Genomic DNA, 21,642 nt, shown 5'->3' on the forward strand with positions numbered 1-21,642 from the left:
AGGCATAAATGTCAGAGGCATAAATTTTTTACCAAAATATTTCCAGATAATTTATTCATCGCACTATAACACATCACAGAGCTAACCCATCACTCACAAAGGAACAGAACTGTGTCACACTTTGGAAAAGCAGCATCTCTTTGTGCAGTGTTTCCATGATCTTACTTTTTGGCAGTTGCAAAAGAGGTAAAGAAAAATTGAAGAATAAAGCAAAAGTTTTTCATCTATTAAGGTGTAACCTGTCTTACTGCAAAGGCTTAGTACAGGAACAATTAGATTTGATTTTTGTGGTGACATATATGAAGGAAAATTTCTGTTTTATTAAAATTACTCCACTTAGTTTTGAGTGTAAAACAGTTTTCATTAAATAACTTGTTAGTTATTCAGTTTCTGTATATTCTAAGTATCATATGCTAGTGATTTCCAGCAAGACAGCAAGTAAGAAAACTTCAAATAACCTTTCCATGTGGAAAGTAAATAAATCTGTATTTGAAATTATATACTCTGCTGTACCATTAAATTGAAAAGGTGACATTTGTGTGCTCTTTTATAATTATGGTATTAAAAATATTTTTTTATAATGATGAAAATTTGAATGGAGGAATAATGAAGTTAAATGTCATCATCAGTATCCTGATGCAATTTTATTTAAATTATTGCTAATTCTAATACCCATCTTTATTTTATCTGTTACAATGTGTTTTTTCTTTTCAGTCTGTTATTGAAAATAGTAAGTTCTTTGAGCAGTATGAAGTTACCTACCAGATCTTGAAACGAGCAGCTGAAATGTATGCCAAAGCAAATGGCTCAGGTAAAGATCTATATTTCCTTTGTCACTAGCATGTAGGCACCTGGTCCAGAGCAGGCTACTGCTTCTGAATCTCCAGAGGAGGGGGTGGTCTTATTCAGACTTCCTCCTGGGAAAAGCCCATTGTCCATGCTAACTCTTGGATTATTTCAGTGTTGTTAATTTGGGATAAAAAATTGTGACAGAAACCAAATTAGGAGTAGGGAAAATAGTGTTCTAGTGCCTGGAAATGCTCCCTGGTTTCGCTTAATTTAAAAGAAAAAGACAACTGGGAGTTGATCCCAGTATTGCAGTTGCAAAATCATCCCTTGGTTTATTGGATGTCCCTCGTTAAGTTCGAAAACTTGCAAGAGGAACTCAAATGGTAGTTGCAGTATGGACATACATGAGAAAAAATGTATAGCTGATTCAACAGCTGCCTCCTGTCATTCTTGAATACTGCTGAGTTCACTGAGAATTCAAGGGCAATATTTGACCTAGATAGTTACAGACATGAGATCACTTTAATCTGTAGCACAATAATGTCTTTGGAGGATTGTTGCAGCTGCTGCTAAGCGGGGGAAAATGGATACTTTCGTTTGTTGTGAAATTTAGATTGATAATGACACCCAAATTTTACAAAAGTAAACATTTTTTCAAGGTATTCTTACAAAGAACAAAAGTCAGAGACTTATTCAATGCTATTAATAAAATCCAGTAGCAAATTCTTTTCTAAAGAACAAATGCTAACATATACGAATTCAGCAATAGCAGTTCAAATTGGCTAAAAACTCTTTAAAACAAATATATTCTGCATATTTTGTGAAGTCTCAGCATTTGCTTGCCCTTTTTTCTTCTCTCTGGAAGAAAAGGGAATCAGGACGCATTTTTTCCTTTCTTGCCACGTGGAAAATGCTAAAATGTAAATGGCAAAAATTAGCAGCAGTTTGGTTTCAAAGTCAATGGCAGGAAGATCAGATTCCATACTTTTCAATGTAGACATAATATGTGTTTTTATATTATGCAACTCCCATTTTCTGCTATTTTTAAGTCAAGCCTGTCTCTTGATTTCTTTTATTGCAGATTTGAAATGGACACCACACACAATATGCAGTGTTACTGTTTTAATTTAGCACTCATTTTATGTACTTTCCTAAGTCTTTAATTCACACATTTAATTTCTCAGTCATGATCTTGTGCTAAAATTGGGCTATGAACTGAACATTCGTATATAAAAGCCTACTGAAATAGAAGTTACATTAAAATAACATTCCCTGATGACAGTGAATAAGCATGATATAAAGTTGATCTTTACAGAAATGGTAATGAAACAAAATAATCAATGTTTTTCCTGTATCTCAGTGGAAGAAGTTGAGAATGTGATGAAATTCATGAGTGACACCACAGCTCAGTGGAGGAACCTCTCAGTAGAGGTGAGAAGTGTAAGAAGCATGCTGGAAGAAGTAATTGCTAATTGGGACAGATACAGCAGCACTGTGGCAGGTCTGCAAGCTTGGCTTGAAGATGCTGAAAAAATGCTGAATCAGCCTGAACATTCCAAAAAGGTATGCCCTTGTAGCATATTCATCTGGCTGTTTTGTAAATTGGGAAAAACTGGATTTTTTTTTGCTAAGGTTTTACTCAGACTTTGACATCCTGTCTTCATTCAACACAGGAGTTTCAGTGTTTGCTTGTATAGCATCTAGAAACAAATACATGTGTACACAAATATATGTATATATGTGTATATATATATATATATATACACACACAATGGAGAAAGCCTCATCTGTGGTACCATGGCTAGAGGCATCTTTGACATGAATACAGGGCAGTATTGCTCACAGATAGGAATGTTGCATGATTCACTCAAAGGCAAATACAGCTCTTAGCACCAAAGTGAGTAATCATGGACTACCTATAAAGACAATTCCAGTGACTTTTCTAGATGACAGATTTCAGTACTCATAACCTTCAAAGAGTAGTGTCATTAATATGTGTTGTTATATTTGATGGCTGATTAATTAACCCATTTCCCTGACATTTCAGAAATCTTTTAGACAATTAATTTTGGGGACCTGCAGTTATAAAAATAATTCTTCTGATTTTTTGGGTTTTTTTGGTTTTTTTTTCCTGTCATAATGTTAGAGTACTGAGGCACTGAGATTCAAGTTTGTAAACCTTCACTAATAACCTGGATTGACTTGAATAGTCCTGTGTTTAATAGGTGCTGAATTTGCACCTGGTCCCAGTGTAGCAACTATATAGCTCTTCACACTAAAATAGGGTTCTCATGGGCTGTAAGAAGGCAAACTGACATCAGGTCAGGAATGAGCATTTCATGTTATGTGAAAAAAACAGTATACTTTTTTTTAAAGTCTGTTAGTTCAAACTGATGTAAATTAATGGAATACATTTTTTAAATAAGATAAAACAGTGAAAAAAACACTGTGGCATAATATAGATACAAAAAATTATTACTGGGCAGGAAGGATGACTTCTGCTGATCAGGGTGATCTTAGATAATGGTGGATGTTTTATGTAAGTAACTGAACAATGATTAAAACTAAATATTCTTAAATCCATGTATATGAATAAAATCAAAACATTTACTTTTCTGTTTAGATGTATAACTTTATCTTCAAAGATTTTCAAAGCAGAAATTTGGACATACCCATACAGTATATACTTGCTTTTTGTTTCTAACATAAATCCAAAAAGTAATTCTGGTATATGATTTCAAGAAATTCAAGAAATCTTGTTGAAAACCTTAGACATGAAGCTTTATTCTTCCCAAAATGCTAGTTTTTTTCTTAAAAGTACATTAGCTCAAACCTGTTAAAGGTTACTGAGTGATAGCATCTGTCTGTAGACTGACTTACATATTTAAAAGTTACTTCTACTTTTAATGTTGAATTTAGCTTTCCACAGCAATAATGTTCACTTAGATAGTTCCAAGGATAGGTCTGATTTAGCAGTTTTAATATTTGATTATTAAAACCAAAATCAATTCTTATAGTGGTTTGTAAAATTAATAGTTTTACAGCCATGAAGAAAAACCCATCTGGAATACCAGATGAAAGATGATAACTATTGTTTGGAATATGGCATCAAACATTTTTAACATTTCAAAATATTTTTTCTGTAAAACCACAAAGATAGCAGTAATGTGATACAAAGTTGCCCATTTCCAAACCTTACCTGTATTACTTAAAGCCTCTATATTCTATCCTAGGCAGAAACCACAGTAGCCCTTCATCATGCTGTCATGCTTTCTTCTTCTTTCCATTATCTCTGCATCATTTCCAGACCAGCATGTTTGATTTGGAAAAGAAAGTGCCCTGTTGGCTTTCTCATTGGCTTCAATTTTCAGAAACCTTATTGTGAATCTGTAATACTGAAGATGTTGCAAAAAAAAAAAATACCAGTATGCTTGGATTTTTCAAACTGTTCCTTCTACAGCTCCTTTGTTTACTTCCACCACCTCTTAAGCACTTTCCATAATTTCACTCTAACTGCATCCTCCCACACTTCTCACACAGCTGTATCCAAAAGCTTTTAGAGAGCTTCTAGATCTCATCTAGTGACTTCCTTAAAAAGAGGTGTATTGTTTTAATTGAGAATGAGGTGTGCTTCCCAAACTTGTTTAAAATGAACACGTCTCAGGTTGGCTTCTGAAATGGCGAGCCTCCCCAGCCAGGTCTGCAGAAGGTAATGGTTTGTGGGAATAAGTGTGTGGAAACAAGGATGTGAGTAGTTCAGTCCACGTGGCTTTTTCTTCTTGCCCTTTAATGAGCCTGACCACTGGAAAGCTGACCAGTGCCAGATTTTGCAGACTTTATTTCTTTTGGATGTGCTCATAAAGGTTAGCCTTTGTACAAAGCAAGGGGGTTGCTCCACTGCAAGTGAAAAAAGCTTCAAACTGCAGATGCAGTTTACTGAGCTGACTAAATTTATTCACTGATAAATCAGTACAGAGCACCTGAATCCTCTTGATCTCACCTTTAAGGAACTGAAACACTGTGTGCTGTTCAATTCTCTCTTCAATATATTTGACCAGTATACAACCACGTGACCTTTTCTTTACAGTTGCATCTGAATTTCTTTTATATGGGGATGGGTTCTGACAAATACAGTTTCAGAACTGTAGCTCTGAAACTTGGGGTGGCTGTGACAGTGTGGTTGGATAGTAATTTTTCTCATGTACCATTGAGCAAAGGACTGTATTGGACTGTCACATGGAAGGTGAATGGTTTTGGAATTATAGGGTAGATTGATAGTCGTAAACAAAATCCATTGCTGCCCCTCCTAAATTTGAGGATCAGATAGCTTGGATCCTTCTGATTACTCCTTCTGCCCTGAAGGAAGGCACCCTCATGATCCAGTTTGGAACAGACTGTGCTATTCTTTGAATTATGCATTGTTTGGTAGAAGGGTACTGGGGACAAGCCAAAATCATGTCAGAAGATGTGGACAATCATGAGACAGTGCTTGAGTCCTGTTTTGTTTATTGATATAGGTGGAGCCATAGAGCCCAGGGATACCTGCCTTAGGAACAATTGCCCATTTTCAGGAACAGAGGAAAGAAGGGAATTGGTCTTTGTCTTCTCTACCAGTTTATGTGCACATACCTGCCTACAAGATGCATACAGTTTATAAGGCTGTCTCAGGGAGGGGAACAAAATCACTGACAACCATCTCTTTCCCCTCTGTGCTCACCTGCTCTGAGATAGGAGGAAGCAGTGATAAAAAGAATCAGTCTTCAAAGGCCTTGTGAGAGGCCAGACCTTGGAAAGCTGCATGTGGTTCACAGCAGGGGAAGGACCTCTCCACAGCCTGTATATGACTGGGTTACTGTCAGCCCACGCTGTTTAAGGACAGCACAGAAAATACTTGAGTCCTAACAGCATTTTCAGTTATGGATTTTTCTCTTAAGGAGGGGTTTCATTGGTTTAACTGAAGTCACTCACTGGAGTAAAATGAGCTGTAAGTAAACTGGCAGTAATTTTTAATTCCACAGGTTATATTCACAGACATGAAAATTCTGTTGTGGCATATTTGATGTGAAGAGCATCAGAGGGTAATTGTTCAACAAGATTTAATCAAGTCATGAGTGGGTGATTAAATTTTAGTTTTATGATTTAAGATAAAGACTAATTGAAAAGGTTTTGGAACTCTTTTTTTATTTTCTTCCTCAGGATTTCTTCCGGCACTTACCTCATTGGATCCAGCAGCACACAGCCATGAATGATGCTGGTAATTTTCTAATTGAAACATGTGATGAGACCATTTCCAGAGACCTTAAACAGCAGCTTCTATTGCTAAATGGAAGATGGAGAGAATTGTTTATGCAAGTTAAGCAGGTAAGTGATTTTGCCCTTGTTACTTTAAAATATTTACTTTGTCATTTCCAGGCAAGCAAGACAGATTGCCCTGTTAGCAGGACTATAGGACAGCTTTCTAAAGTGCCTAACTGTTCATCAGTATTTAAAATAACTCCCTGACAGTAATTTATTGTATTTGGGCTCTTCTTTTATTTACCTTTTTGGTTATACAGCTGTTTGGGGACAGGTGAGGGGACGTTTTCAACCAGTACAAGCTGTAGTTTTTCATCGTAATCATCTGTCTTGACACAGTAAATGTTATTGATACATAACTTCTACTGGTCTACAAAGAAAATTACTTTTTCAGTACCTATTGCTACTGTACAAGCTCTGTAAAGCTAAACAGTGAACATGGTGAAAATTATTATTTTCACTACTCTATAAATAAAGCTCCTTCCAATTATTGTATGGCAACCATAAGCAGGGACAATAATTATTTTAATTAACTAAGTTTTTCCCCATTTCGGTCAGACTTTACTTCTATCTTGCCTATAAGCAGACTCTTATAGTAAACTTATAAACCTACCCTTTTTACCTCATGTAAGCGATTCAGCTGATACAAAAAGAATTGTGGTTTCTATATTGCTCTTTAAAAATCAAAGAGAAGATGTGATCTTAATTACACAGAACTATTTCACACCTCATAAACACATTAGAAAATATCTTTGTTCTAGTCAATATACATCTATCAATATTGTCCCCTTTCAGTGATTTTAAATAGCAGTTGCCTGTTTGAAAGTACTGAATCTGTTTTCCTTACTGGCATTATTATCTCCTATGGAGTCAACTTAAAAGGAAAAGCAGAAAATGATTGTCTCTCTTCTATTGTAACTTTTCCAGACTGTTGACAAGAATGTTCTCAAGCTTTACTTGCTGATGCTATTTAGGGTGATTCACTGATGTAAATGTCTCTTCCACTACTTATGCAGCTTCTTTCATATGCTGGCTATGTGGGGTTTTTTTCTCACAGGCTTTTTCACCATTTCTGTTGCACAGCTCTTTCTACTTTCTAAGGCATATGTTTCCCTTTTCCCCAGCAAGCATTCCTTTATTAAGATTTCCCTTATTTGTTTCTTTTCTAGACTTTTCATGTTTTATTCTCTTTGCTGAATTTTCAAAATTGATGTTGTACGTAGTGAGAAATTAATTGAACTGTTGATTCTAGGGTAGAAACAAATGAGTCTGGCATTCCCCAGACCTTAAAAGAGGCTGACCTCCTCTATGCATGCTGTTCATCTTACCATCATTACTATTGAAACTAATGCAGATGATGAATTTACAGTACTTTCCATTATATTGTATTTCATTTAATGTAATTTTTCCAGCAAACAATTGCACTGAAAGCATGCTAATTCTCTTAAATCATTACTTATTTGCTAGGTATCTAATTTGGTCTAATTTGGGTTGGCATTTTTTGTTTTGTTTGGGTTTTTTGTTGTTGTTTTGTTTTGTATTTTTTCCTTTTCTTTCTCTGTTTTAGTATGCTCGAGCAGATGAACTGGACAAAATGAGGAAGGAGTATGTGGATGGTGTGGCCCATCTGACAGCTTTTATTGATGGAAGCAATGCAAAATTTTCAGTCCCTGTAGAAGTGTCCTTTCATGATGTCAAAATGTTTGTGCAAGATTTAGAAGTAAGCGTCTGCCTTTCGTTTCTTCCTTCCTCCTTCAAAAGAAAGAAAATTGCAGCTATTTAATTCTGATAGCATAAATTTATTGTAGTATGCATTCCCATTATTAATTGGGGTTTTTATCAGTGGTGCTTTTTTTTTTTTGCATGGTTTCAGCTATATCTAAAAAACATATAGTTGTATTCTATTGTGATATTTTTAGAGCAAATTTCCAAAACACTGTCTCAGTAGATATTTCTTTCTTTGTAGTTTCAAATCACATTCAGGTGAGTTGACTGACACTCTCTGGCTTCGTTTTCATGGATTTGAAATATGATCCAGTGTTGACTGAAATCAGTGACAAAAATAATTTGCAATTAGAATATATATCATTCATCATTCTTTTATCTCCCATTAACACATAAATACTGTTGTTGAAATATTTTTTGAAACTTCTTTCAGAATATCAAGCAGAAATTGCCTGCAATGGAAGCTCAGTACAAAGCGGTTACAAGGACGGTGCAACTTATTACAAAAGAAGTTTCCCAAGAGGAAGCCAATGAAATGCTGGGGACTTTGACACGGCTCAAAGAGCAGCTGGGCAAGGTTGCAGAATGTTTTTTTTACTACAAGTTGTAGACTGTTGAAATAATAAATAGTAGGGTCCTGTACATAAATTCTCACAGATATGCAGATATTTTAACAGTAGATTGGTTCAGGGTGGAGAAGGTGTTACTTCTCTTAAATGCTAAGACTACCTTCCTTAAATTTAATACTCTTTTCATTAAGGAGCAATTCAAGATCAGGACTGCTCTACCTTAAAAAAAGATTAAGTAACAACTATATAAACCTACATGCAGAAAAAGCTGCTATTTATTGAATTTTACAACTGTTTCAATAACTGTTTTGCTTGACCAAAAGGTTAAGGAGTATTCCAGTGCCCTGCTGTATGAATGCCAACGTCTCCTGTCTCCCCTGGAAGAACTGGAGAAACAAATCACACATTTTTATGAATCTCTTGAAAAAGTAAATGAAATAATTTCTATCCTGGATCCTGAAGCACAACCAACAACTGTTCTTAAACAAAAAGCCCAAGTAAGTTTCAAAAGCATCTCACAAAGGTCTGCTGCCTCTGAGTATTTGCAATCATCTTTCTAAGAATTTGGGTTGTAACCCTGTAAGCTGAGCAGATATTCAGGCAACAGATGTAGCCTTATCCTAAAGTCAGCTAGGCATAAATACAAAAAAATTTGAAACTTTTGTTCCTATCTAGTGTCCTGGTTTAAATCCAAGACGTAAACATGACTTTTTTTTTTTTTTTAATCTAGTGGAAATTGGACTGAAATACAAGAAATACATTGGTTTTTTATTAAGCAGATGAAACATCAAGATCAGAAACTTCTCTAAGTTTCCTTGGACTATTATTGAAGTTTTTTAAAGGCTTGGAAAAGTGCTTTATTTGAAATTAATTGCAGTATAGCATTAACTTTTCTTAATGGCTAATAAGCATTTCTTTTTGGAGGAATTCAGAGCTAGTCAGAACTCCCTTGAAAAGTTAAATCAAAGTAGGATTTTTAAAACTTTTTTTCAGCCTGTACTATTTCATGCATGTTTTCTTTTTCTCTCTTTTTAAAAGTATATTCCTCATGACTTAATGTAATTTACAATGAAATCTGAATTCCAAAAGCTGACATGAAGGATTAATTTGTTGAAAGGCAAGGAAGGTTGAGATCTCAACCTGCTACTGAGAGCTGTCATTCCTATGTCACTGTTGGTTATTTTCAGTTATACTATAAATATAGAAATACCAGAAAATTAAATCACGGAATAACGTATTGACCTACAATGTATTGGCAATGTAGATCAATAGACCTCCATTCTCTACCCAAAGGGCTTGATTACATATCTGTATTTTGTTTTGTGAATAGCTAGAAATCTATTTGGGTACAACAGTTCACATTCAAGGAGAAAGTTGTGTCATCTGTGTTATTCCATGTAATATTTTGTGTCGTCTCTTTGTGATAGTCCTGTGACCTCATCCCTTTTGTCTTTACTGTCAAAAGCATCTTCCTGTTATTTTGCCAAACCTTTTCCTCTTTGTTCCTGGCCAGGGTAGATATATGTTTTTTTTCTTTCAGGATTTGGTAGCTTATCAAGAAAACTGCAAGAAAGATGTGTCCCTAATTGAGAGAAATAGTCAGAGCATCCTTCAGTGTCTGGCTTCGACTGAAGTGTTAAAGCATTTCCATCAGTCAACATTTCAGAAAAAAGTTACACAAGTTCAGATTACTTTTCAGGTAAAAATGCCATACCTTGGTGTATATTTCTGAAAATTTGTTCGTGTGCAACTGATTTATCCTACTGTACCTACATTTCATCACTCTGTACTTTCTGCCTTGGGTAGCTCACCTCTCTGATGTAAAGTTATCAACTAAAGATTTGTCTTTATCAGGTAATAAGGGGTCAGGGGATTGACAGTCATGTTCTCCATGTGCTTATTCAGAGGTGAGCCTGCCACAGAGGAACCTGGGATTTAAGAGAACTTTATCATGCCTTAAGGTCCTTTGGATGGAGGAACTTGAAATCCCACTGTGAGGGCTGCATTGTTTGCTGTTTCTCCTGACTTTATTATCTAGGCTAATAATTTGCTTCTATATTCCCACACATCCCCTTTCACACAAAGCATGGAGGATGGAAATTTGCACATGCTACTATTTCTAGGCTTTATATTTCCTCAGAAAATGTGGTGGACTGTGAATATAGAAAGCTGCAAATCTATTTCATTTGATAATGCAAAGATGTGGCCTTTGAACTATATTCCCCCTTACCTGTTGTTATCAGTTGCTACTGCTATTTTTGGGACTGTTCAGCACCAGTCTAGCCTTACTCTAATGTGAAATTAGCAATTGCATGTGGTGTGATTTTTTGGGGGTTGTCTTGTGCAGAGCCAGAGATTAACTCAGTGATCTTTATGTGTCCACTCAAACTGAGGATTTTCAGTGATTCTGTGACTATCTTTGGGTCAGATTTCCACATAATGGGTTTTAGCATGTTTGTTTTCAGGTGATTTTTATTTAGTATAGGGTATCCAGGCTGAAATTTAAACTGCAGAAAATCACCTATCAATAAATAGCTCTCTCTGAGAGGTGAATTTCAGAATTTATATTATGTTTTGTGGAGTGTACCTAAAGATAAGTTGTGATTGATTTATAATGTAGAAATAATTGTTTAAGTTTAGCTTATTGTAGCAAAAGCAGATGCACTTGTAACTTGGTAAATTTACCATGTTCAACATTATTACTCTGTTTCTATAGGACTGGGCTGTGGTTTATCCTTTGTGTTAGAAAATAAACACAAACAATAGGGTATAATCATACAAAGTGTTGCAGACCTGAAGTTAAAATACTGGAAACTGGCAGTTTTTCATGTAAAGAGTACAACCCTATACAATTCTCTTACTATGCAGATATTTTTATCAGAAAACTTTGAAAAGAATTAGCAAGATGTTTAAGTTGAGAATGGCAGGTTTGATTAGCTGGCTGGGTAAACTCACCAAAATTCCTTACGCTGAGGTTTGTAATCAGTGAGGATGGTGAAGTGGATGTACAGTAAGCAGTGATGCAAGTACCTTGCAGCAGTTAAAGTGCTGAACTGTTTATTTCTCTTGGTAAGTTTTCTTACTTGCTCATGAAATTGGAGTCACTTGATATTGCAGTGCACGGGGATGGACTAAAAAGCAGACTAATGGAAGAGCTGTGACTAGGGTAGCAACTAAAGCACAAAATTTGCTGTCTTCTAAGCAGCTTTATGCCTGGTTGCTTATCTGATGTACTGGTGTGATAATCATACAAACCTCTTCCAGTCAGAAAAACTGAACCATGGAACTGGTTGTATCTATGGGTCAAACCACCCTCACTTTGAGTCATGTTAGGGGAGGTAGTTTGGTGCTAGGAAAAGTGAAATGGCAAGCTTCTGATGATGTCAGGTGCTTTACATTTGAAAGCAGGATTTAGGAAAAAAACCTCACTAATCAAATGGCAGAGGCATTCTGAAAATATCAGAGATATCTAATCTACTAATCTTTATTTGAATGATGACATTAGTACAAGCCTCAGTATTAAAAACAGGGAAAATGGGATCATGAGTGGGAGAAGCATGGTGAAAATCATATATTTAAAAGAGTGAAACAAATTAAATGCATGTTTTGTAAGGTCATGGTGAAAGAGAGCAAATAAAACTCAGTGTGAAAGTGCCAGCTCATTTTCTTTGCTTGTGACTCAGAATATGGTCAGGAAAGCTGGTGAGTGGAGAAAAAACATAGAAGCAAATAGCCGCTTGATGAAGAAGTTTGAGGAGTCTAGAGCAGAACTGGAGAAAGTAATACAGATTGCCAATTGTTGCTTAAAAGAAAAAGGAAATCCTGAAGAGCTTCTCAGGAAACATAGCGTGAGTAGATTCTCTGATCTTCCTCATGGAAATCTTTGAGTGTATGACATAAAAGCCTACTTAATTCTAAAATTGGCATGGATTTCTTGCACGTATAGAAGTTGTACAGATCAGCTTAAACTAATGTTAATATTGAAAAACAAAAAAGGAAATGACCAGCTCACTTACTGATGTAAGATTGGATGTAAGCAACCAGAAGGTGAAAAAACCTAGAGTGGCGTTTTCAGTAAACCATTGAGAGTTAGAACATTATATTTGGCAATCTAACATATCCACTGCTCTTTTTTAGATTAATATCTGTTTCTGTATTATAACCGTAACATGTGCATGTGACTTTGAAATGTCTTCTTGTTAAAATGCCATCTCAGTGTACTGGCTGAGAATAAATTAATTTGCTGGACTTTGAGTGGCTAGAAATAATTATTTCCTTTATTCAAATATCAGTTCTTTAATGGAACAGAAATACCATTGAAACTTAGAAAGTGTATTAGGGAACTTCATGTTGGCATATCAATATCCAGCTTCATCTTCTCACTTTCTGTCACCACTTCAGGAATTTTTTAACCAGTTGGATCAGAGAGTCCTAAATGCCTTTCTAAAAGCTTGTGATGAACTAACTGATATCCTCCCGGAACAAGAGCAGCACAGCCTGCAGGAAGCTGTGAGGAAGCTCCATAGGCAGTGGAAGGTTAGTGAATGACATCTCTGGATATTGTCAGTCTTTGTTTTGAATGACCTATATACTGAAAAAAAATTAAAATGAAAGAAAACAAAATAGTTTGTATTATTTGGCTTTTCATACAATTGGGGAAAAAAAGGGGGGAAAACTATTTTAAAATATTAGATACCTCTACTCCTACAAATAGCCTCTTGAAAAAACCCTGTTTAGTAAATTCAAGAAATGTGATAAATAAATTAGAAACTCCTATTTCTCACCAACTACATACAGCCATAATGATACCTGTCTTGAGTACACGTGCTAGCATTTTTTCCTTTATGCTGATGTTGGATAATTACAGTTACTTTCCTGACCAAACAAACAAATTTGTAAGACATCAGGCCATCAGCCTAAATTGTGTCTTATGCCAAAGACTCTAACAACTGAACTAACTTTACTCATCACCTATAGAATTTTTTGTCTGCTACAACATGTTGCTGGTCAAAGTTGGAGTGATGGATGAGGGGTCTCACTAGCAGGCAGGCAGAAACCTCTGGAAGCAGTTGTGAATACTATTTTATACAGGAAATATTTGCTATGTCTTGCCAAGAATGAAGATGTCTCTGTAATGTGCCATATACACATACATTTTGGTGCACAACTGATGACCGTTTGATAAATCTAAGGCATTGGTAACAAAGTAGATATGAACAAACCCTGATCTGTTCATGAACATATATGTTTTATTTTCTGTATTATTAGGTTTAGGCTATTTATTTGTAGCAAATTTGCATGGAATTAGTGGGAGTAGTGTTTTATCTCTGTGCTTCTTTATTGCCCCTGTGGGTGTGTAGGATCTTCAAACAGAAGCCCCATATCATTTGATCCACTTGAAAATTGAAGTACAGAAAAGCAAGTTCCTGGTGACGGTGGAGGAGTGCAAAGCTGAACTAGCTCGACAGAACAAGGTGTTATCCAGAGAAGGCAATGAAAGAATGATCAAGGAACACATGGTATGAGTTCCATGCCTCCAGGGGGTGTTTGCAGAAATACATTTCAATGTCAGTAATAAACAGAAGTTATGACTAACTCTTCAGCCAACAAACTCTTTGTGTCCAGCTTATGACAGATCATCTCTTGATCTAAAAAAAAAAAAATTTTAATTTAGTAGTTTATGAAAAATATATAGATATGCTGGGTGATTTCTTCCAGTTTGTATTTCTATTGTATTTTCTGCTTTGTCTCCCATCAGTTGTTCTTTGGTGATAAGGGATCTTACCACTTGTGTGAGAAAAGGCTACAAAGAATGGAAGAACTGTGCCAAAAGCTGCCAGTGTCCGATCCAGTGAGGGGGACATTGGAAAGCAGCCAGCGAATCCTGAAGGATCTGAAATCCCAGATAGACAGCACGTACATGAAGCTGACAGAGCACTCGGACACCTGGAAGGGCTATAGGAGCAGGTGTCACCTCCATTCTTACCTGGGTCTGGCAGAGCCTTATGAATGGTCACTTTTCTGTGTGTCATCACAGATCAATACCATGGGAAAAGTGCTGCTGTGATCTTAGCTTCAAGTAGAAAACTATACTTTGTGTAAATTCCACAAATTATAGTGGGGCTTCAACTGGATTATATCATTTTTTGCCTACACTTAAGAAGTTATTGTTTTGTGGTGGCAATTTTTGTCTAACTTTTTTTTTTTCATCCTGTCATATCTGATTTCAGATTTTCTGAATTGGCAAATTGGATTTCATCAACAGAAAGAGAGCTAAAGAAGATAAAAGAAAATGTTAATGATACTGCCAAATACAAGCAGTGTAAAGCATCTGTGGGGGTGAGCTCTTAGCTTATATTCTACCAGAGCTGTGGTCATTTCTACTGGGAGTCTGGATAAAATTCTGCTCCAAAGTAGTGCAACTGTTTTACTACAGAGACCATAGTAGCTCTGTTGATTCCTGATATTCTTAAAAACATTACCAGAAGAAAGGTGCATATTAAAGCAAATGTAGCAGAAGTTCTTACTTTTAATAATTTAGAGAGTGACAGGTCCTTTTCCCTCTATATTTAGAGCATTAAAATTATAGGGGTAGGTAGAAAAAATATTTTCCCCTCATCTTATTGCATGCAGAGTTAAAAGTGCTGCTCAAAGAAAAGCAAAAATTTTCTGGATTGCAGATTTTTGAATGATCTTACATATAATTACTTGTAAGGAAATCTTTTAGAAAAATTCTCTTTTACCGCAGTATAACAGGGGAGGAAAAAATACTCTACTATTCAGTTTTCTACTAGTGACTGGTAACAAAGTGATAGAATAGCTGAAGATTGAGTTGGTTAGTTAAATTAGTTTTAGACAATAATTTATTGTGACACTTGGGACATGACCCTTTTTTCTGTTGGTTTTTTTTTAATTTTACATACTAGGAGCACCTCCATAGTTTAGATATTTATGTGAAACTCATGAGCAGGTTATGAGTCTAGACATATGGAGAAACATTATTAGGATGACCTTGATAAAACTGATAGATCCTTAGCTTAATGGATGCTTCTGCTTCAAGAAGTCTGATTTACTCATGTAGTTTCACTGCTGCCAACATCTCATCAGCACTGCCACAAAGATACAAATGTACTACAGGTTGAAAAGAGATGTGGAAAACAGCAATTTAAATCGGAAAAAAAAATTACACTTATATTGCATGAAATCATATATTTGGGGAAGTCAGCAACTCAGATTTAAATTGCAGCTAAAAATATGGTGAATATATGGAAAATATACATGTGGTACCTGCCCTCTATCTAGCTAGCTGTAAGTAAAAAAGGTTTGTGAGGGAAAAGTATTCCACTACTAACTAAAGAACAGTCTAATTAGTAATGAAGTAAAGTGTGGAAGAAGTGCAAAATTCTAGCCATTGACTGAAACAGAATCTGACAGGGCTATGCAAATAGAAAAACACTACATTTCTAGTGTTTCAAGCTGAAGTAGTATGTTTACACTACTATGCCATGAATGCCAGTTATTGATGTATTTTGTATATTTGAAGAAAATGTTTTGATTTTTTCTGTAGGAAATTAGGAAGCATATTCACAAGCATGGAGAAAATCACAACTGGCTGAAATCTAGACTTGTTGTTTTGACCTCACTTTGTCCTGATTTGGAGGCCAAAGAGACAGAGGATGAGCTCTGTAAACTTTCCAGTGACTTCAAGAGACTTCTGGATTTGCTGGCTGAGGTACAGTATGACAGACACAAGAGCTCTCCACTTACAGTGTCACATGACATGACATCAACCATGGCTTCACAAGCACAAGTTCCCTGCTGTGCTTTTTTAATTAAACTGCAAGCCTTCAGCAAGGAAAAAATAATTTGTACTCCATGGGTAGCAAAGCACTGAGACTACCAGGCAAAAAAAAAAAAAAAAAAGACATTATTCAATTGGATCTTTTCCCTTCGCAAAATTGGAAAGTATCATAGTAAATGTTTCTGCAATCAAAACGTCCATTTTTTAAGGTTTTTTTAAAATCAGTTTGTAGTGAACATTGTCAAAACCACGATGTACATCAGTTAGTAGATATAAAATTTCACTTTAATCATGATTTATTTGTCTTTTATGCTGAAATAAAGCACCGCTTTGGGGTTTTTTCTAGTCATTAAGGATGTATATCATGTCCTGAACTTGCAGAAAAAGGCTGCAGTTTTTTGAGCTCTGAATGAAAAGGAGATACTGTAACTGCAGAAATCATGGGAAATTTCTAACTCATAACAAGCAAAACCTTTCAGAAACACTGAAACCTTGAGTTCTGTGGGCTCTCAGGGAACTTACTGCATCACAATTTATACAGTTAAAAGAAAAATCATGTGAAACAGCATCTGGCACTTAAACGGTTGAACAGACCCACTTAAAAGCAAAAAAAGAGTTCAGGAAAGAGAGTTCAGACTTCAGAATTTCACTGTTGATGTCAGTTCTTGTGGAGGCCTTATAGGGGTTTCAAATGTATAAAATTCCTATCTATTTATTGAAAGTTCTCTAAACTTCTGTGGTGTGAAAGCTGTTTGGAAAGTTTGGACAAGAAATTTAATTTCCACCTGACTGCAAAAAGCTTGTTACTGTCTTTTTTTTTTATTTATTTTTCGGTTTTTGGGGGGTGAATTTTGGAGTTAAATCACTTGTTTTTTGTTTCCTCTAAAAGTCAGAACTAAATGTAAATTAATGAGAATAACTTAATGAGGGTAATATAAAAAATACTTGGTTTGAATCTAAAAGCATAATCTAAATGGCACTCTATATTATAGTTAACTACTAATTCTTAGAAGTCAGAATACTATTTATAAAGCTTGTTAATCAGATGGATGAGACTGTTTAAGCAAGGACTGATACTGGGCATTGCCAGAGTTCAGCAATAGTTTTGGAGACTAAAACCTAAATATTTATATAACAGGAAATGGCTTGAGTTCAAATGACTCTCCAAAGTAAAAAGGAAAGGAACAGGGAAAAGAAAAGGCAGAGGATCTGGAATTATTTATGATTAAAACCCTGAAACACAGGAACTATATGAGGAACAGAGCTTGAGAGTCAGCTACATGAATTTAGCTGAATCACACAAAAAGAGAACTTTCCGGTGTGTTTAATGGATACTCCTCTTTCTTTATAAAATGTTGCAAGCTGAGACTGGATACTGCAACACATGCACATTGTGGTCGATAAAACCAGGGGAATTCAGCACTTCAGTGTATTTGTGACTGACCAAAACGCTGCTCAAGACAGTCCAAATGGCAGCAAATTTTTTGTGTCTGTGTGTTCAGTAGTGCAGGTGTTTTGGCATCTGGGTCAGCCTGCAAGGATAACGGAGGAGTGTGTGTTTTTTAAGTGATCACCACTAAGTAGCTGTCACAGATGTCACATAAGTAGAAAAATTTACTGTGTTTTTGAACAGGTATTGCAAATATAAATCTACCCTTAAAATATAGATGTGTCTTTCAACATGAAATACTTAAAGTTACTTGTGATGTTAGATTGAAAATACCTTAGGTGCTGTTGGAGACTGTGTCCAGTACAAAGAAGAAGTTAAAAGTGCAATTGAAGAGTTAATCAACAACTCTAAAGAAGTCCAAGCAGAGGCTGAAAAGATCCTGGATACAGAAAGTTTATTACAAGCTCAGCAACTACTGCTTCATCATCAGGTAGGGCAATTACTCATGTCCATATCCAATTTTTTTTAAAAGACCAATTTATGTAATTACAAAATTTTGTTATGTCCATTAATATAATTCTTTATATTTAAACTTGAAAGAGTTATAAAGGAAACAGTCCTGTATGGCCTAGAATTGGTTTCTTTTGGTGAAAAATGTTTTCAGTATCTTTTAAATATTAATTGTCTAGTTTTATTTCACATGGGGTTTTGGGACACAAATCACTGAAAAAAAAAACTTCATTCAGTTTAAATTTTGGGTGAGTGTACTCTGCAGATATGTAGACTCCCTTTTTTACCTTTTTATAGCTTGAGTTTCAGATTCAGTCATGGTGAATTGGGCACAATTCTGGCTTTGGAAATTTCTCTATTTTAGCAGTTTGATGTGACCCCAACTCTAAATATTGGAGGGAAGGTTTTGCTCTAGCCTCATTTCCTTCTCTGGATAGCTATTTTTGTGACAGATGGGCCTCTATTCTGTAGGAGTAGATCAGGATGTTCTTAACGCACTGATAATGGATCAAAACATTTACAGGCTACAGTAATAATAAATGGTATGGCTTCCATACACCAAAAATCATGGCTTTTAAGGCCAAATATAGGAAAATAACTTTTTGAGCTGCTCAGAGCTAATGAGATTAGGAATCATTTACTGCCAATGTTTGGGTATTATTTCAGTTTTTTGTATTGACATCTATTTCTGTGGAGTCAAACAGCTTAGTGTCTGACCAATCACTAAGTCTTACCTGTGTCTTATCTAAACTCTTTGGTATTTATAAGCACTATTGTATGTGTAAAGGTTTGTATTCATTCTTTAAATACTCCACATTCCTTGTCCATTTTAGGAGAGGTAATAGAAATAGTTAACTTCTCCTTGAGCTCTTTTCCTTGCAGTATGGAGTCTACCAAGGCAGAAACAGATTTTGACACAGACCTGAAGGTACCCAGAGTAGAATTGAGCTAGCTGTGAATTTACATAGCAAGGCTGGCTGGGTCAGACATGTTATAAAAGAGAGAGGATGGATTCTCAGGAGTTTCTGATAGTGCTGCAAAAAGACCTCCAGGGCAGAGCTACACAAGCTAGCCACACCCTGCTGCTCTCTAAGAGGGCTGATATATTGCTTTCTTCAATCTGGGGCTCCAACCTGTGCCTCAGGAGTGCAGAGCAGACGTGGATTCAGTCATGAGGGATACATACACCTGTGACTCCTGCTGTGGTCGCTCAACTGCTGCAGCTTCTGCTTTCTTGAATATATTTTGGATAAATGGCCACATTTTCACTCTTTTTCTCCATGCACATGCCACAAAAGGCAGCATTTGACATTTTGGAAGCTAGAGCATATACTTCATGAGTGTGAGGCTCTCAAAAATACTTGCCCGTTTATCCCTTTGTCTGTTACTCTCATTGCATACCCCTGCAAAAACAGAAAGGGGTTCCATCATTCCAGTTTCCCAAAGGGGCTAAAAAGAAGTAAGTAATCATTCCTGTTGGATGAATCCTTTTAGCAAAGGACAAGGAGACTCCGTGCAAAAAGGCAAGATGTGCAAAAGCAGATTTCCCAAGCCAAGCGGCTGCAGATTGAAGGTGGACTGCCCAGCACAGTACGAGAGGATTTACAAAAATTAGAGGGAACATTGGAGAACATGCAGCAGACTATGGAGAAACGGGAAGAGCAACTGCAGGTGAGTCTTTTGCTCTTGGAAATAAGACCTCATGCTTACTTCTTCCTCATTTTCTTTTTTTAAACTTAGTAAAAGCCAAATTTTTAATATCAAAAAACTGAGCTAATTTTCTTACCTTTGAATCTTGGTCCTTGGGGCTTTCGTGATCAGTACCACTATGAAAACTTCTTGAAACTGTGTACCTCTTAAATAGTAAAGAAATAGGATTCAGGCTAGAAGTGTTTAAAAGTCTCAACTATTCAGTCATAATAGTTAACAGTTTTAAATAATTTATCTGTGAATTTATTTTTTGATGTCTCTTTTGTGGTTACTAAAGATGGTATTGCTCTTTATTTGAGTGTCCTTAGGCTGGATATTAGGTTTATAACACCTGAAGTGCAAATATAATCCTTACAACTACTGTGTGAAATACACGCTGTGATCCTAAATTTAAAGGAGAAAGTCACAGGGAATTCAAGTGGATTGCTTCAGCTTCTATAACTAATCATGGCCTCAACTGGGATTAGAATTTACAGCTTCTTGCACTCGTATCTGATTTGCTCTTTACATGTTTCTGAGCACAATGTTAATCCAAATGGCCACTATTCCATGAAAATGTTTAAAGTCACCAAAATTATTTCCCATGAGAAAAGATGAGAAATACAATCAATAAATCTCAATAACTTCTTAATTTAAGCACTAATTATTGAAACAAATTTTTTCTCTAAAAATTCCCATATGTAAAGTCTTAATCTGTGCTGCAGAATCAAGAAAATAATTGTTTAAGCTGTAGTAGACCTTGTGATTGGTAATTAAATGCTGTAGGTTAATCATAATTCTGCATTATCAGAAAAGAGAAAATAGGTCCTTATGTGTGATTTTCCTGTGAGTAGGGATTTTATTCTAACATTTTACTGTAATTTATTTCATTAAAGGAATTAAAAATCCTTTTGATATTTTTTACTACTTTTCACCCTAAATGTCTACATGTATTACTTTAGATTTCTTACAGGACATAAGATTTAAATACTGCTGCAACTTAGAGAATGGTGCTTTTTTTGCACAGCATAATATGAATCAGCAAACATTCAAGGAAAAAGTTTTATTTGGTTTAGAAGAGCTTCATCTACTCACTGTTGAGTAGATGGCTTCTCAGGAAAATTATTTTATTTTATGTCAAGACTTTCTCTTTTTTCCTTTTTCAGTAACGTACAAGGAAAATCTTGTTTTCTCTCCTTTGATCTCCTTGTGTTCCTTTTTTGGTTTTGTTTGTCTGTTTTTTAGGTCACAATAAATAAATGGGAGCAGTTTGAAAGAGACAAAGAAACAGTAGTAAAATATCTCAATCAAGCAAGCTCTGTACTTGAACGTATCTTGAACTTTAGCAGTTTAGAGAGCCTCTCCTCAGAACTGGATCAGACAAAGGTACTGACTGTGTGAAATGCAGGAACTGAGGTGTCTTTCTGCCTTGCCTGTTGGCATGGGCTGAGTGTATTGCCTTCAATCTTTGCATGGTTTCCCATTAATGCCCATGCAAATTGCATTACAGATGAGAGATCGCATAAACTTCCCAGAGGTAAAAAGTCATTTTGTGAAAAAAACAAAGGATATCTCAAAGTCTGCACCTGAAGCTTATAGTTAATATAATTATATTATCTATAGTTAAGATATCTGAAGCTGAAAGGTTAATATCATTTTGAGGACTTCCCATTTTATGCTCAATAATCATCTATGCTGGCAATCCAGTGTTGAGCACTTGCATGTCAACATTATTAGGGGGCACTTGGGCAAGGTTATGTGGAATGTGACAAATAGCACTCTTAGACCTGAGAAGAAAAAGGAAAGATGTCTACCCACCCCATGGAGAAGAGCCATAACATGCCGTTTGTCCTTAGTAGCTCAGAATTATCCCA

At 35.7% G+C, this 21,642-nt stretch overlaps 1 protein-coding gene across 1 annotated transcript in view; it reads left to right on the plus strand.

The window, feature by feature from the left end:
- The window catches only part of SYNE1 (spectrin repeat containing nuclear envelope protein 1), a 241,632-nt gene that overhangs the window by 38,824 nt on the left and 181,166 nt on the right, over window positions 1-21,642 (plus strand). The window contains exons 15-30 of the mRNA XM_031056245.1: window positions 715-811; window positions 2,150-2,352; window positions 5,986-6,150; window positions 7,652-7,804; window positions 8,243-8,386; window positions 8,702-8,875; window positions 9,919-10,077; window positions 12,062-12,226; window positions 12,780-12,914; window positions 13,739-13,897; window positions 14,137-14,345; window positions 14,609-14,717; window positions 15,946-16,110; window positions 17,892-18,059; window positions 19,574-19,750; window positions 21,014-21,154. Of these exons, the coding sequence (XP_030912105.1) occupies window positions 715-811; window positions 2,150-2,352; window positions 5,986-6,150; window positions 7,652-7,804; window positions 8,243-8,386; window positions 8,702-8,875; window positions 9,919-10,077; window positions 12,062-12,226; window positions 12,780-12,914; window positions 13,739-13,897; window positions 14,137-14,345; window positions 14,609-14,717; window positions 15,946-16,110; window positions 17,892-18,059; window positions 19,574-19,750; window positions 21,014-21,154 (2,523 nt within the window). The remainder of the gene's footprint in view (window positions 1-714; window positions 812-2,149; window positions 2,353-5,985; window positions 6,151-7,651; window positions 7,805-8,242; window positions 8,387-8,701; window positions 8,876-9,918; window positions 10,078-12,061; window positions 12,227-12,779; window positions 12,915-13,738; window positions 13,898-14,136; window positions 14,346-14,608; window positions 14,718-15,945; window positions 16,111-17,891; window positions 18,060-19,573; window positions 19,751-21,013; window positions 21,155-21,642) is intronic.

The sequence above is a fragment of the Geospiza fortis genome, unplaced genomic scaffold (assembly GCF_000277835.1).
Source record: "Geospiza fortis unplaced genomic scaffold, GeoFor_1.0 scaffold162, whole genome shotgun sequence".
Taxonomy (NCBI): domain Eukaryota; kingdom Metazoa; phylum Chordata; class Aves; order Passeriformes; family Thraupidae; genus Geospiza; species Geospiza fortis.